Genomic DNA, 16,290 nt, shown 5'->3' on the forward strand with positions numbered 1-16,290 from the left:
CCTCCATGGGCTGCAGAGGCACAGCTGCCTCATCATGGTCTTCACCACAGGCTGCAGGGGAATCTCAGCTCTGGCCCCTGGAGTATAATGACCCTGAGATTAGCTCAGCTGCTTAGAGAATAGTGCTAACAACACTGAGGTGGTGGGATTGTTGCCAATGTGGGCCATTCACTGAAGATTTGGACTTGATGTTCCTTCTGGGTGCCTTAGGATATTCTATGATCTGAAAATAGCCCCCTTCTGCCTCTCCTTCTCCACTGACCTTGGTGTCTGCCAGAGCTGTTTCTCTCACATATTTCCACTCCTTTCTTCTCTGACTGCAATTACTTCTGCACAATAACCTTTTTTCTCTTCTTAACCATGCTATTGCAGAGGTGCTACCAGTGTCACGGACAGGCTCAGCCTTGGTCAGCATTGGGCCTGCCTTGGAGCCATCTGGCGTCGGCCCTGTCAGACATGGGGGATGCTTCTATCAGCTTTTCACAAAACCACCCTGTAGCATCCTCCACCCCCTACAAGAAAACCTTACCACACAAATCCAATACAGGTACTCATCAAATGTTCCCAATATTATGTTGATCTTTTAGGAAAATATTTAACATGCCACTGTCCCACAGCCAGGGAGAAGGGAGTTAAATCACCTTTACAGCACTTTTCCACAGGGATGAAAAACCTACATACAGGAAGAGAGACTTGTCATCAGGATGTTTTCCTGAATGCAATGTCATGGTCTCCTGAGCTAATCGATAGGGTCAGGGAGAGAACAGCTCCCCTGTAATCCAGGAGGAAGCAGTTAGTGACCTGCTGAGCCACTCAGATGCTCACAAATCTATGGGACCACATGGGATCCGTCCTAGGGTGATAAGGGAGCTGGCAGATGAGCTTGTGGAGCCGCCCTCCATCATTTACCATCAGTCCTGGCTTCCTGGGGAGGTCCCAGATGACTTAAGGTTACCCAATGTTAACCCATCCATAAGAAGGGCCAAAAGGAGGATCTGGGAAACTACAGGCCTGTCAGCCTAACCTCAGTGCCTGGCAAGTTTATGGAACAGATCATCTTGGGTAAAATCACACTCCACCTACAGGATGCCCAAGCAATCAGACCCAGCCAGCATGGATTTTGAAGGGGCAGGCTTTGCCTGACCAACCTTATTTCCTTTTAGGACTAGGTGACCTGCCTGGTATATGAGGGGAAGGAAGGCTGTGGATGTTTGCCTGGACTAGTGAAGGCTCTGGAGCACAAGTCCTCTGAGGAGTGGCTAAGGAAGTTGGGGATGTTTAGCCTGGAGAGGAGGAGGCTCAGGGGAGACCTTATCACTCTCTACCACTGCCTGAAAGGAGCCTGTCGCCAGGTGAGGGGTGGCACCTTCTCCCAGGCAACCAGCAATAGTTCAAGAAGACACAAGCGGTGGAAGGGGAGGTTCAGGTTGGACATTAGGAAGAAGTTCTTCACCGAAAGGCTGATTAGACATTGGAATGGGCTGCCTGGGGAGGTGGTGGAGCCGCTGTCCCTGGAGGTGTTTAAGAATTAAAGACTGTATGTGGCATTTAGTGCCATGGCCTAATTGACAAAGTAGTGTTAGGTCATAGATTGACTCAGTGATCTTAAAGGTCTTTTGCAAACTAGCTGATTCTACGAAATAGAATGTGAAATTTAATTTAAGTGTGAAATTTTTTTAAGAGTGCAGAGGATAGGTTTTCTGGGAGCCCCACTGACAAAGTGAGATTGCGTCACCTTGCAATTATCGAAGAGGAGCAGGTAGCAATCCTGCAATCGGGGTGTGAGCTGCGCGCTTCCCCGCAGCAAGGGCGGAGGAGTCAGCGCACCTGGGCACCCATGGAAGCGCAGCGCTCCCCCTGCTAGTCCCCCGTGGGCTCGCCCAAGGGCCGCCCCTTGCAGTCCCACCGCGCCCCCGCCCCTCCGAGCTGCCGCCAAGGGAGACTACGTTTCCCGGCGTGCCGCGCGGGCCAGGGCCGTACCGTATGCGAGGTGGAGGGGGGAGCGGGGTGGGGCGCGCGAGTTGAAGTGCCGGCGAGGCGGTCGGTAAGTGCCGCTCCGAGCGCCGGCGGAGCGCCCGGGCCGTCCCACCCTCACAGCCCTCGTGGCCGCCTCGGTCCGGCCCGGGGGCTCCGGGCCCGGGCGGCGAATGCCGCCCGCAGCTGCGGCCCCGGTGGCGGGGAATGGGTTGTCGCAGGGCTCGGCGAGGCCGGGGCTGTTCGTGGAGGCTGGAGCGGCGCGGGGCGCGGAAGCCTCTCCGGGAGAGCCGGCCCGGCCTGAAGAGGAAGCGAGAGCAGGCGGCGCCGGCCCCTTGTGTCCTTCACGGGCAGATCTCGGGCGCCGCGGCGGACGCGGGCCTGGCGGCCGGAGGGGCCTGGCCGGGGCTTTGAGCGGCGCTGGCTCCCACTGTCCTCGGGGCGGTCAGCGGTCGCCGCCGCTCCCCGGACCTCGGCAGGTGGCGGTGGGGTCACCTTCGGGGCTCTGACAGGGAACCGGCACCGTCCCGGCTGCCCCTGCTGGGAACAGGAGAAGCCTAGCTGTAACCTGAGGGACACTTGCGTGCGCCCAGTTGTGTGAAAGTCAAAGAAGCCACCTCACTTAGGTGAAAAAAGAGCTGAAGGTGGTCTATCAACGCACGGCTTAATCATGAGAGGCAGTGACATCCCAAGGCTTGTTTCACAGCTGACAGGGCCCTTAAGATATCCCTAGGGGTGTCATAATGGCTCATTTACATGGAAAAGGCTCCTCCATACCTTATGCAAAACTTTGAAATACAATTTTCTTTAGAGAATTCTATTTCTGTACCTCTTATTGGAGGGGTTTTAGTTATTCCCTTTTTATTGCTACAACATGCTAAGCATGAAAGCAGGAGCTTTCTTGCTGAAAAATTCAGCTTCGCTGACTGTTTATTTGCCACCTAAAGTTCCCATCTTCTGTTTGTGACGTACAGCTGGCGGGTATGGCAATAGATGTGGTGTAACAAACTGCAGATTATAGCTTCAGGTAGGAATAAGATGCAAGAACAGATGGACCTGCATCCTGCTTTCAATAAAAAGTTCTTTTAGTAGTTGAGAAAGTGAAGGAAAAAATAATGAAAAAGAGAAGCATATTTTCTGTTAAGAAAACGTCACTGCACCTTTCACTTTTCAATAAATGAAATTTTACGGAAATATACAAGGAGCACAAATTGTTTAATTAAAATACTTTGTGACTTTTGAAGGTGACAGAGGATACAAGAGATCTCTGTACAAGAAAATATTGGTCCTGCTGGAAGAAACCCCAAAATTTCTAGAATTCCAGTGAGGCAGGGGAAGGAGGGCAGCTTTTTTTTTGGTGAAGTGCACGTACATTTGGCTGCAGTGAAGAGCCCAGGTTTATTTTCTTTTGAGTTTGATCATAGATTCAAAGGAGTCCTGGTCAGCCAGCTACCCGTTCTGACAGGAGAAAGAGCTGGGTTGCTGCAGACAGCTGTGACAGGCACTGACAGAATATGCCTTAGCTTTTCTACCTCACAATTACCTAGGGTTTGTGAGGAAATAAAAGGAAATAATAAAGTTTAGCTAAGGTGCATGTACAAAGGTCTCTTGTGTTATATTAGCTTATTTTGCTGATTGTGTTCTTGTGAACTGTTTTTGAAAGACTTGACCTGTGTCACCTCATGTGTTTTTTGGTTACAAGGCTCCAAGAAGAAAGGCACAAGCCAGACTGACCCTGCTAAAGCTTCACAATGAGAAGCAGGCAAGTTTCTCAGTCAAGCCTAGGAGTGAGAGGATTTGTAGACTCCATCTTGATGGGGTAAGAGCCTGCCCTGTGTCAAGGGTGCTCTTGAGAGCTTGCAGAGAAGTGACAATACCTTTTGATTTGTGGTAGAAGCAGAAGGAATGGTCAATCATACTTTCTGCCCAGTACCGACCATAGGGAAAGGAAAGAAAAATGTACCTAATTCCTTGTTACTTTTTTTCGTACCTGGGTCCTCTGCAGTGACATAAAGAAATGGAAAATACATAAATTAACATGTAATGAGTTACATGTTTATGCTACTTTATATGCTGCAAACAATGAATGTAGTGATCCAAAGTGCTTAGTGTGGGAAATGTGTTCATTCCCCACCCTTGTCTCACTGGAAAAAGTGGTTGAAAAGTGTCTCACCCCAAGCCTGTATTGGGCCTGTGACAGAGCTAGGAATAGGCTGTAGATTCCTGCAGATGACTGTTCTGCCAGTACATTCCCTGTCTGGCACTTGAATGGGATGGTGATAATGAGAACACAAATCTCACTCAGTCACTGATCAGGTCCCCCCTCTGCAATCTCTGTGGTTGGCACTGACTGCTGGAGTGGCATACAACTTCCTGGGATGCATTGCCTCTTCCTAGACCACTCATCATCAGTGTGGAACTTTTATAACTAGCCTGGCAGAGTTTCTGACAAGCTTTGGGTGTCCTTGATGTTGCAAGAGCTCTCTTTAAACCTGTTTGGTTTTTTTTTTTTAAATATCATCTGTTGTCCCCTTAAAATCTGCCTATGCTGTGATGTCTTCAAAAATTTGTAATGAAGAAGTGCCTGTTGATAGAATCAGAATTGACTTTTGGTGATCTCATGCTTTCTTCTGTCTGTCCACCTGTTGTGTCTCTTTGAAAAGCCTTTGGGATCCTGAACAAATGTTTTGTTGCATTTATTCAAGGTCTAGCAGTGAGTTACTGTCAAAACCCAGGAAATTCCTCTGCACCTGGAGGGTGTGAGCCTCTGCCCAGGGGTCTCAGAGACCTTGGCGCAGAGCCCAAGACCCCTGTGCCTTTGATTTAGCCCTTGGAAAAAAACAATTACCAACCTTATATGAAGAATTACAAGCCATGAAAGTTTAAGTAGAGTGATAGTGAATTAATCACGGGGTGAAAAATAGATTTTTTGGGGGGTTTTTAGAATGGGGGTTCAGGGGGCAAGATGGAGGAATTGGGGCATGTCCAGCCTTTCTCCTTCATCTTGGCCTCCAGCTTCTGCTGTGATGTTGGCACTTTGAGATAGGTTTAGAGTAGAAGCTCACTGTTTAACATAGATGATAGGTATTGGAAAATAATTGTAAAAATCGTACATGTAGTTTTTAGTATAAAAAGATAACACTGCTCGGAGGTGGGCAGAGAGTGCCTCTGACTGTCTTGCTGAGCGGACCTCAGCTGGACAGGAGAATGACTTTTACAGATAAGATACAATAAACAACCTTGAGACTGAGAAATTAAGAGCTCTGACTACTTCTTTGACCGCTGGGCTGGGGAAAGAGACTTTCTAATTTATCTCGGGGTCACTCTGACCAGCTAGAGATCCCGAGAAGTTACTTCTGGATTTATGGCTTGTAGATACCGTTGAGAATAACCATGAACAACTTACCCTCAGTTGCTGGGCGATTGCTTGAGCTCTTGGCTGGGGGCAGTTCTAGCAATGTGTCATTAGGAAAGGAGCAATTAAAACTTGGATTGTCAGGTCCTTTGGGGCTATGGGGGTCAAATCACTAAGTCCTTATCAGATGTTACAGTTGCTGTTTTGTATCTTGGCAGGGTTCATCAGTCATGGCACTAAGGGCCTTGAAATTTGCCTCATTGACAGCAGCTGCTTCTGGCATCTATCTGTATGGAAACAAGTTTCTGGATCCTAATGATTTTGGAGTTGTTCGTGTGGGCCGAGCCATAGCCACAGTAAGTTCTACCATAGCAAAGTGCAGGAAGATTCCTAGATGGGTAAGGGAACTGAAGTTCACAAGAACTTGGGATTTTCTGCATTCCCTGTCTGCTTTTTCAGCTGGCTTAGGAAATTGCAATGTCTGTGAGGAGCTCTTCAAGCTCTTGACACTGGGCAGAAAGGAGGTGGAAGCATGTAAAGAATACAGCTGTTGCTAGCACATTTTGGAAGGAGAAAAATGGAGATGCTAAGAGCTGTGTTTGTGTCCCTGAATAGGGTGGGACCTTAAGAGCAAGAGCTCACTTTGGGCCCACAATTTCATCAGCCACCCTTCAAGGTCAGTCACCCAGGTGCTGTGTCCTGCTGCCTTTTAAGAGTGACTTAGGTTAAACGCTGTTCTCTGCATATGCCAGTTTTACATATTGTTATAAATATCCTGGCTGTGTTGATAAACTAGGGTAACCATTGCACTATGACCCTTGGTGTGAGATTGGGGGAGAGAAGGACTGGTGTTTTGAGGATCATTCTCAAAGCAAGAGTAAAGTGAGGATGGATGATTACATACTTGTGAGATTGGAGTGGTTTCCAGATGTGTAAAATGAATGCTATATCTGCCTAGCATCACTGATATTTCTCATAAAACTGGGAATGGAAACTGCTGCCTTCTCCTTGCCAGTGATCACTGATGAATCCATGAGCAGCCAGGAACATGGAGAGTAGAGACTCTGGAGGGGGTATCAGTCTCCCCGTACCTCACTTGCATTATACATCTGTCACTTCAGGCCACAATATCCATCATTTACAGACCCCCAGTGGTAAGCAGCTGTCTGTCTGCATTTTCTGTGACTTTTAAGCACTTTGTTAATGAGTTTTACAAGGAGTCAGCTCCTCAGGGCAGATGCAATAAGAAACAAGCTCTATGGGTTGGCTCAGGTGCCATGTGCATGCAGCATCATAAACTGTTGTGAAAAATGAATGTTAATTTTGAAAGGGTGAAGTCAGGAATACAAACTGTAATCTTTCCTTCTTACTTAACAAGTGCTAAGCTTCATGCTCTGTCCCTGACCATAAGGTGGTTCTACCTGGTGGCAGGGAGCAGCTCTTTCCCTTTTAAAGCACAGGAATTGAGGCATAGAGAGGGAATGCAGCTTCTTGTTGGAGGAAAATCTGTTATTCAGGGTGTTTGAGTTCTCCAGTGTGTCCTTGAGTTCTGCCTGCTTGACTAATGTTTCTCAGTCTTTCTTAAGCCACTGTTTTTGTGGTAATCTACTGTTTAAGACAAAAATAAGTGAGAAATTCCAGTGATGAGGCTGTGCAGTTGGCCTGTGTTTTGAGTGATGGTAAGAGATTACTTTCCTGAAGAATAGGAAGTAGGGGAAAGGAAATATTCTTTGCTTTAGATGGTGGCAAATCACAGACATGCCTGACTTTCATGTTCTCTGCCTTCAGGCAGATCACAAGTCATTGGCTATAAAGTGCTTCACTGATCCTGCACTTAAATGCTTTAGAGGGTTCTGCATCCATAGCTGCAAGCAGTGACTCCAAAACCAAGTTACCAGTGCTCAGTCTTCTGTAGGTGATGGCAGCATGTGTTTAAATCTGTGTGTATACTTTTAAAAAAGAATGTTCTGTCTCTTTCTGAATTCTCAGTTTTCTCTGGTATGTATGACTGCATGTGTTTGAGTTGCTTCTGAGAGATTCTTTAGTCTTGCTGCACTAATGACCTCTGCCTTCCCTGCTCATTTTTGGACAGTCAGAAGTCAGCTCTCATCTGAGCACAGGCAGCTTGAACTGCTGTCATTCCTTAGTCATGGACCAGGTGAAGCCAATAGAGCAGATGTTTACTTCTAAGAAGCTCAGCTTTGGGATTATTCTTTTTGCAAATGAAAGATAAATTTCTGGAGCAAACAAGTGATTTTGGATATTAGTGACATCTACATAGATCTAAAGTATCTGTCCTTCAGTCTAGCCCTGCCCTGGCTTCTTACCTGGATGCTTGATTTTGTCATTGAACCATAGCCAGGCAAAATCAGACTATAATTAAGAGACTGCACTTCTTAAGAGCTAATAAGTTCAGCAGCAGCAGACACAAAACTTGAAGACAAGTTACAGTGGGGCAAACAAAACAAAAGAAAAGCCTGGAGAAAAGAACACATGAGGATCAAGGAACATGACGTACAACTATGAGACTCTGGACAGATTTCATTTGAGTTTGTTTCGAGATATTTGAGTCTGGCTGTATTTTAAGCGTGTTGGTTCAGTAGTTCTTTGCAGACTCCATAAGAAACTTGATGAAGCTCACTAGCAGAAAATTTCTTTTTAAGCCTCTGTTTAGGGGACTGGCTCTTATGTATGGATAGACAGCTATTCAGGGGTCCATTGTGCTATGACTTGGTAAGATCTGAGGATGGATTTAGGAGCAGTGGAAGAGTATACAGTGTTGAGAATTCATTGCTACCAAGTGGGATATTTAACACTGGGCCAGATGCAAGCTCAGTGAAAGTAATCTGGCATTTGTAAAGGGAGGGATTGGTTGATTTTGTATATCTTTTTATAACTCTGAGCTTCAGTCTCACACTGTAACATGAATGACAGCACTAGTCTTGGATGAGAGCGATGTCAGTGACGTGGGCAGCATCACGCTGCAGAGAGTTTCTGTATTCTGGTAAAATTAGAAACTGGCAGAGCCATTGTGCATTTGCTGTATTCATTTGAGAGTATACCAGTTGTTTTGGTTACGTGGAGGGAACATTCTGTGCAGTAGCTAGACGCTGGGAGGGATTTGGCAATGTCAGAGTTGCCTATCAGGATCATCATAATATTAATTTAGTGTTTAAGATTACAGTGTAATTAGCAACCGCTTAATTAATTCCCTCTTCCTCTGTAATACAGCCCAATATGTTAGCTGCTTCTTTTTGAGTTGGAGGTGATAATTACCCTTGTGGACCAGAGATAAAATAAGAACTAACTCAAGCCTTGATGCAAGACTGATTCGAACCTCCCTCCACTTCAAAGTTGTTCTTTGAGGTTGTGAAGTTGCTTTGAAAAATTTTTCTTCTGTGTGGTCTCTGTAGCTGTGCAGCTCCTCAGTTCACCAGGGGCAAGAGAGCCTGAAAAGCCAGAAAAGAAAAAATTGCTGTGCTCAGTTTACAATTTGGAAATCAGCAAACATGAGAAACCTAACCTCCACAAGGAGGGAGTGTGTCTGTTACTGATTCCCAGCTTGGTCCATTCTTGGACACATTTCTGAGCTTTTGACTTTTTCTCTATTGTCAGTTCTGCTGGCTTTGTCTCAAACCAGGTTTGCTTCCCTTGCCTTCCTGGCTTTCATGATACATTGACTGTACTTTGTGCGCTTCCTGGACATATTTATGGTGAAAGGTGGGGCTAGTATCCTGTGCCAGAATGGAATGCTATCCCTTCAGTAGGGAGATTTGAAGAAAAGTGCCTTTCAATGGGAGTTACACAAATGGTTCTTTATGGCAAGGATCTTGAAATTCAAATGGCGCATTAGTGGACAGGCTCCTATAGGTGTATGTTCCTTCTCTCCCTCTGAACATGACCTGTATGTTTCTCTCCCATTCACTGATGTTCTGACTGTGAAAAGAGAGGGACTGTAGTGATAGGAATTGTGAAAAACCCTAGATCTATTTTCAGAAATCATGAAGTCACTTAAAAATATAATTCCATTGTCTGTGGCAATGTCTGACTAACAGGCTTGAGCTGGATTCCATTGAGCTGGATCCTGGTTTTGTAATTGGGTATTCAACTCTTTGGCCTCACAATCCTTTGTGCAGTTGAATATCCAGAAAAGTACTGCTGCTTGTGCTAATCTGAGTTTGTCTTCAGTCACTCTGTTCCCTGCTGAGCCTATAGGCAGAGCAAGCTGGTTAGGCAGTTTGGAGCTATGAAGTTGTGGGATAACTGATGGGGCATAGAGTCTGGATGACCTCTGTTACTAGCAGCAGACCTTACTGTGGAAGCCCCACGTAGCTGACTGAAGATGGGAGTCTGGTGTGCAAGGTGCTGTACAGAGATTAGGAAAATGCTTTGAGCATCTCAAATAGAAGATAGTATAGGAGTGTCAAGTGTTGCTTACATCTAGCTACATATCAATGAGGCCCCTGCACTTCTTTTTATAAGTGTTCATTGAAGTTAAATTATTTTCATTTAATTTATTAATGAGTCTTTTGCCATAGGCTTCACTGTGGAGCCTGAACTTTGAAGCCTAAGATACATGCATTCTCTTTTACAGAAGTCTTATTGTTTTGATAACTGTAGAGCTTGCTCAGCATCTCTGGTTTCATTTGCAGACTGCAGTTATCTCCTATGACTACCTCACCTCTCTTCGGAGTGTCCCCTACGGATCAGAGGAGTATGAATTCCTCAAATCACAGGTAGGTAATAGCACTGAACTGCATTCCTTGGAAACTACAAGGCACAGGTGTGTTGCTGTAATGCTGTCATCTTAATAATTCAATATGCTTTTTACCAGATTGTTAACAGCAATATTAGATTGTAGGGGGATAGAATATAAGAAAATAAAGATAGTGTAGAAAGTAATCTTACCCCTAAGGAGTTGCAGCTGAGCCAGTTATCAAAGATTAGGAAGAGGCCTGACTTTAACAGGCCACCGCTGTAAACAATGAGAAGAAGAGTGCTATAAAAGAGTGGGTTGGCTGGTTGAGAAGGGAGCTGGAATCAGTTGGTCACTTTGTGAAAAAGAAAGAGTCGGTGCTTGGAGGAGCTGCCTGCGAGAAAACACCAAGATGGTATGAAATTTTTCCGATAAGGAGACAACAGTATGGAACCCCTCCAATAAGATGACTATGTTAGATAACAACCCCCTATTAGGACTTGCATTGCCCAATGGAGAAGGTGCTTTGTCAAAGGTAGCCGTATGCATTAAGTCCAGTAGAGACTCAAGTCCTTGGTGTATGCATTTGGGCTCTGCTGCCAGATTTCTGCTGCCCAGACTGGTTGTGTGGTGGTCAACTGCTGAGAGTGGCTGGGTGGTGCTTTCTTATTCTGCATATTTTTTGTTAATGGCCAGAACATGAAGGCTGACTGATTTAAGTAAAAGGAGTGTGTTGAAAAGGAAATAACAGAGATGAATCTAACTTGCAGATCTCTGAGGAAATGAGAATTGTGCAAAGTAGTGTATATCTCATTGCAAAACACGTTGTGTTTTGGTATCAGTAATTATTGTTAAATACTTAACAATAAGCAATTACAATAACAGTAGCAAAAGCATTTCTAGTGAGAAGGAAGGCAGGTCCCCCCACTGGTTCTCTCAAGTCTTGTGCTACACCTTTCATTCCAGCCTATAGCACTATAGTTCATTGACCTGTGAATGACACTTGGTTTTAGTTGCGTGCTTGTGATGCATGTTAGCCCGTGTTTCTCTGCTATTTGAGTTCAAGGTCTTTTTGGAGTGGGAAGTACAGCTTGTGCCAAATTAGGCCAGTCTGCATAGTGTGTTTGAAATAAGGTCTTTAGCCTCATTTTTATTCTTGGTACATATAGGGTTTAGGCCACTGATGTGGTTGATTATATTGCATGGAGTGGTGCTCTCCAGGGATTCTCAGACTGGAGGGACTGTAAAGTTGGAAACAGCCTTGACTAAGGTAGAAATCAGTGACATTGGACTCCAGAATGCCTTAGTATTCCTCTGGCAGAAAATCCACATCATCAATATGGTCTTAGTGTATCTGGAATGGTTTGCAGTATGGCTTCCTTGGGCTTGTTCTCATCCTCTGCTGTCTAAAGATGCTAAACTGTTCTAATGTAGTTCCCCATCCCAAGTGAGTGACACTGATGCCCTGGCATAAAATGGAGATAGGTGTATTGGAGTCTGGAGCTTCACTGTCCATCTGCTCATGTCTTTGCCCTGAACCTTTGAAACCTGGTTTGCAGAAGGGCTGCATGTAGCTTCCTTGAGTGACACCCAAGTTGTGGAGTTATCAGTACTGTGGACAGCTCATCACTTGGCAGAATTTGCAACAGCTGTTGCAAATTCCTCACCTTTTGCCGTGTATCTCCATGATTTCATTAACCTCTGTCATGTGGGTTTTGATAATATGTCAGTCCGTGCCCCAAGCAGCCAGAAAGGGCCCTGTTTGCTAGCATTGCACAGAGCTGTGGCCTCCCTGCTTGGCAGCCAGGACTAGCTGCCAGGACTGGTGAGCCTCTGCAAGTGGCAGAGCCAGTGACAAGTACAGAATGCCAGCTTGGCCAGCACTAGCCTTCAGCTGCATAAAGGGGCATGAGGGGGAGATAGGAGGAAGCTGGCACAGGCATAGCATGAGTTGGTGAAACTTGTTGACCAGTTGAGTCCGGTCCTGCTGTTGACTGGTGTTATGGAGTGCCACCACTCCTGGGAGATCCTGGGAGGACTTGTGGGTTCTTCAGCAACATGCCTGTAGAGCTTGTGCTAGTGAAGCATCAGCTTGGCATGGGAGATGCTTTGGACCTGGGAAATTGCAAAACAAACTTTATTTCAGCGCAGTTTTAAGTGGATGGCAGCCAAGTCTTTACCGCCTTGCAACTCTTTTAACTCTGCTGATTTGGTTGGTGTTGTACTAGCTCAGAATGACTTGTAGGAAGTGACCCCATTGGAGTTGGTACTTAAGATTAGTCACTGGATAGGGCCTAGAGGATGTGAATGCCCTATGCAAATAAGTGTTGTGTTTTAACAAAACTTATCAAGACGTTGCTTCTGCTAGCTTCTGTCCTGAATAGATCTCTAGTACTCTCAGCCCTTCATTGTACTCTCTTTGTTTCTGTCCTTCTAGTGAGGCCAGCTTAACCTGCTTTTCACATATTGAGAGTTTGTAATTTTCTTGTCAGTATGTGTATGAATTAGCTGCTGATTTCCAGATGCAGTTTTGGTGCTGTGCCTAGAAGAGAGACTGTGAGGAAGGGTGTATTTCTGTGTGTGTGTGCGAGATGTGGTGACCATGGGACTGCTGATAGTGCCAAAAGGTCTGAATCTGGCTTTTGTGCCTCTGTCTCCAGTATTGGGGTGCAAGTGCATATATGTCTGTGATGTGCTTGCAGGTGGGAGTGGAAAAACACTTTTTTCTGTGGATCTCCTCCTGGTACTCAGCATACTGGTGATGCTACTCCAGTGCAAATAATGCTTAACTTGTTCTCCATGGATTCCCAATGAGACATTAAACTGGGGTCTCTAAATTACCCTTGGCTTTGAATGAGAGATGGCCAGCTGGGAAAGTTCAGTGGCAGCACCAGTGCTTGAGCCTATTGGGGCCAAACAGGAACATAGTCATTAGGAAACAATTAAATGCAAAGCAGATTAAGAAGGAAATGGGTTCCCCAGGGACTTTTAGCCAGGTTCCTGCTTAGCTCGAAGGAATTATCTTCAATTTTATTGTATATTTCTGTCCTTTGTGGACCATTTTTGATGCTAATACTCTAAGCTCCTCAGTTCCCAGCATTTTTTTTTTTTTTTATGGCTAGCATATGAGCCCATCCTATGGTCGAAGTTTTACTACTTTCCATGAGGTGGCAAGCAGTAGATGAGAATTCACTGTGTGTCCTGAAGTTAGTTTGCCTCTCCCTGGATGTCCTGTCAACTAGGAGATATGAGAACCCACTTGCCAGATGGCAGACATTGCTGTCCCTCAGCAACAGCCATTTTTTATTCCTGCTCCTGCCTGAGGCAAAGATGAACCTCCTTATGTGCTCGGGCTTTATGTCCTTCCCATTGGTTGCTTAATTTCACCACTGATGGCTCAACCACATAAGAAATTCAATCTTTCTCCTAAGTTAGGGGTCCTTTCCTGGTGTGTGAGCTCTTTTCCTGCATATGATGGTATTGCCAGTGTACTGATGTCAAGGGCAGTTGTCAATGCTTGGCTCCAAGACATCATATGTCTGTAGGTCTAGAGTCAGGAGTATTAGGGGAGGTATGACCTCTCTTCATTTCATGTCTGTTTCATTAAATGATTCTAGACATCTTTGCACTTATAAGCTTGGACATTTAATTTCATTTCTACTTCTGCTTGCACTGGGCCAGAGGAAGAAGGAGGGCAGCCTGCTCAGCGCCATTTCCTTAGCTATTGTTTTCTTAACAAAACATTTTATTCTTTAGAAGGCTATGTTTCTCTGACATTCTTCTGCCTCAATGAATGTTGGCCCTTCACAGTGTTTTTCTCCTCAGTACCAAGTCAGCCTACCATGGGACATTTCCAGTGGTGTTCCTCTCAGTGTAGCATCTGGTTATCTTGGCTGACACTTCTTCATTGCTGGCATCAATTTCTGTTGTTCTTGCTGTAAGTCAGGGGGAGTGTCACAACATGCAGTTTGTTCAAGGGCTGGTATCAATCAAATTCCGAGTTGTCAGTGTAGTAAGAGAGTTGCAATGGGTCAGTTGTCTTTGGCATAAGTGGCCGCACTTGAAAATCTTGAGCAGGACATCTTTTTGTTGTTTTCCTCTGTAAGTTAAAAGATTGCTGCTGTGAGTTTTGGTGGTTTTTTTTTTTTGTAATGAAGAGAAGACAGCGAGGAGAAAAAGGATCTGTGGTCAAGGTATCTCAGAAGACAGTGGGAATCCATTCTTGAATTAACTTTGTTGGCTACAAAATTGCTTTGTCAGAGACGAGCCATTTGGGGCGGTTAATTAAATGTCCTCCTTTTGAGAGGAGAAGGAGGATTTTCTTGTCATTCAAACTTATGGTTATTGGGCTTTCAGTACCTGGGCAAGTATCTGAAAAGTATAACCTTGTTCCATCATTATACAGAATATGATTTCTTGCTCCTTGGATGCTCTTCCTGGCTTTGCTGCGTTTACTTCTCACAGTGGAGTGGGTATTTTCAAAATGAGTTTTGTCTCACAGTGAAGTTGGAAAGGATCTTGGAAAGAAGAGGAATGAATGCATATGTTGTGTGTTTTCAAAAATAATCTACAGTTTCTGGATAGCTCAGACCAATGAAATAGCCTGTGTCTTTGGACTTCTGCTGTGATTCAGTAACACCATGTGCCTTAAATATTAAGTGATGTCCTAAAATAGTTTATTTCTGATGGAAGTGGACTGCTTCTGCAGAGAGAAGTCCTCAGGAGCTCTCCGTGGCATTCCTTCAATAAGGCAACTGTGAATGGGGACTGTGGGCTGTTCTCCACCATAGCCAGTGTGTGCAGTGGTGGGTCTACTTGTGCTTCAGCCTCTGATGAACTGAGGTAATAAACAAATGAACTTTCCTATGGGACACAAAATAGCCATTAGGTGGCAGTGACCTTCTGTCACCAAACTAAATGGGAACCAGTAATGGAGAGGTGAAGAGCTTCAGAGCCCATCCACAATCCCTGAGTTGATCATGTTTAGTGGCCCTATTATGTGCTCCCCAGGATATCTCTTCATCTAAAAGGCATGGTCAACACTAATGCAGTCTAAAAAAGCTACTATCAGGGCCAGCTGGTGGCTTGATGACTCTACATTTGAGCAGTGCTGTCTAGCAAACTTCCTGCCAGCACATAGAGCATGAAAGCTTTGCACTGAAAACATAACAAGCTGTAAAATAAATCTTATAATTATAAGACACTTCCTTTTCCTCCTTGTGCTTTCTGGAGTGGTGTCAGCTCAGTGCACTGGCCATAGCATCTCTAGGTTTTAATTTTGTAGCATTGAAAAGGTCCATTTTTTGTGGGATGTTTGCCTGTGAAACTAGATGTTCTTCAGTCATCTGCAGTGATTTATTCAGACAAATGGCCCATCTACCGTGACATTTTTGAAGGAGGAAGAAGGAGAGAAGTCAAGGTAAGGAGGCAGTTCCTCAAGTATTTCATGTTTTTCTCCTGGCTGTGCACGCTTGTCCCTGAAGTGCTTTGCTTCAGGAGCATGAGTGTGAATTGTGATGCACTCGGCTGGCCTGAGCCGTCTTCTCTCAGCTTCCCAGGAGTGACACAATATGCCTGGGGAGCCTTTAGCTCTCTCTCCTTTAGGTGGGGCTATCCCTTTTCAGTTGAATCCCTGAGGATGTCATCACATTGCTTCTTTAGAGCTGCTGGAGAGGTACATGGGAGCCAGAGTAGTATCTGAAGAACATCTCATCTGGTAGAGTGGGGAAACCATTAGGAAGCCCTAGGAGGATAGAGGTTGCAAGGAGCTTGCATCATTAGAAACATTATAAAAGGAAAAAATAAGAAGTGAAGAAATAATCAGGTTTTATTTAATGTTTGACTGCGCCTTCGGTGCCAGTGTGAAATGAACACTCAGCAGTGCAAAGTCAAGAGGTATGGCAAGAGTTGGTATTTTCTCTGAAGAGCTCATGGTCATGGTTGATTTGCCTAGATTTTCACCCTAGATGTGAGTGGTGCAAATCCGTGCAAACATGGGATTTCTTAGAGGTCTGTGTAAAGAGGGAAGGAGACAAAAAGCAGAAATTACTTAGGCTTCCACTGTAAGTCACTTAACACTGATCCCATTGATGTTGGATCAGGCCCTGATTAGGGATGTTTTCTTAATGAAGGCTGTGTGGCCTTGAACTACTGGCCAGTTTATATGGTTCATGGAACACAGAAACAGAATATTCTGAGTTGGAAGGGACCCACAGAGATCATCGAGTCCAACTTTAAAGGGAATGGCCCATATGGTTGTTGGAGG

At 45.1% G+C, this 16,290-nt stretch overlaps 1 protein-coding gene across 4 annotated transcripts in view; it reads left to right on the forward strand.

Moving 5' to 3' along the window:
• Nucleotides 1-1,978: 1,978 nt before the first annotated feature.
• Nucleotides 1,979-16,290, forward strand: part of ADCK1 (aarF domain containing kinase 1) — a 78,058-nt gene continuing 63,746 nt past the window's right edge. For 2 of the 4 annotated variants that reach the window (XM_030240465.2, XM_050975404.1), the window contains exons 1-4: nt 2,003-2,044; nt 3,677-3,793; nt 5,548-5,685; nt 9,982-10,065. In XM_030240465.2, the coding sequence (XP_030096325.1) occupies nt 5,560-5,685; nt 9,982-10,065 (210 nt within the window). In that variant the 5' untranslated portion in view covers nt 2,003-2,044; nt 3,677-3,793; nt 5,548-5,559. Of the gene's footprint in view, nt 2,045-3,676; nt 3,794-5,547; nt 5,686-9,981; nt 10,066-16,290 lie in introns of all 4 variants that reach the window. The other 2 variants (XM_050975403.1, XM_009101849.4) reach the window with 2 other exon arrangements.

Source organism: Serinus canaria, chromosome 5 (assembly GCF_022539315.1).
Source record: "Serinus canaria isolate serCan28SL12 chromosome 5, serCan2020, whole genome shotgun sequence".
NCBI lineage: Eukaryota > Metazoa > Chordata > Aves > Passeriformes > Fringillidae > Serinus > Serinus canaria.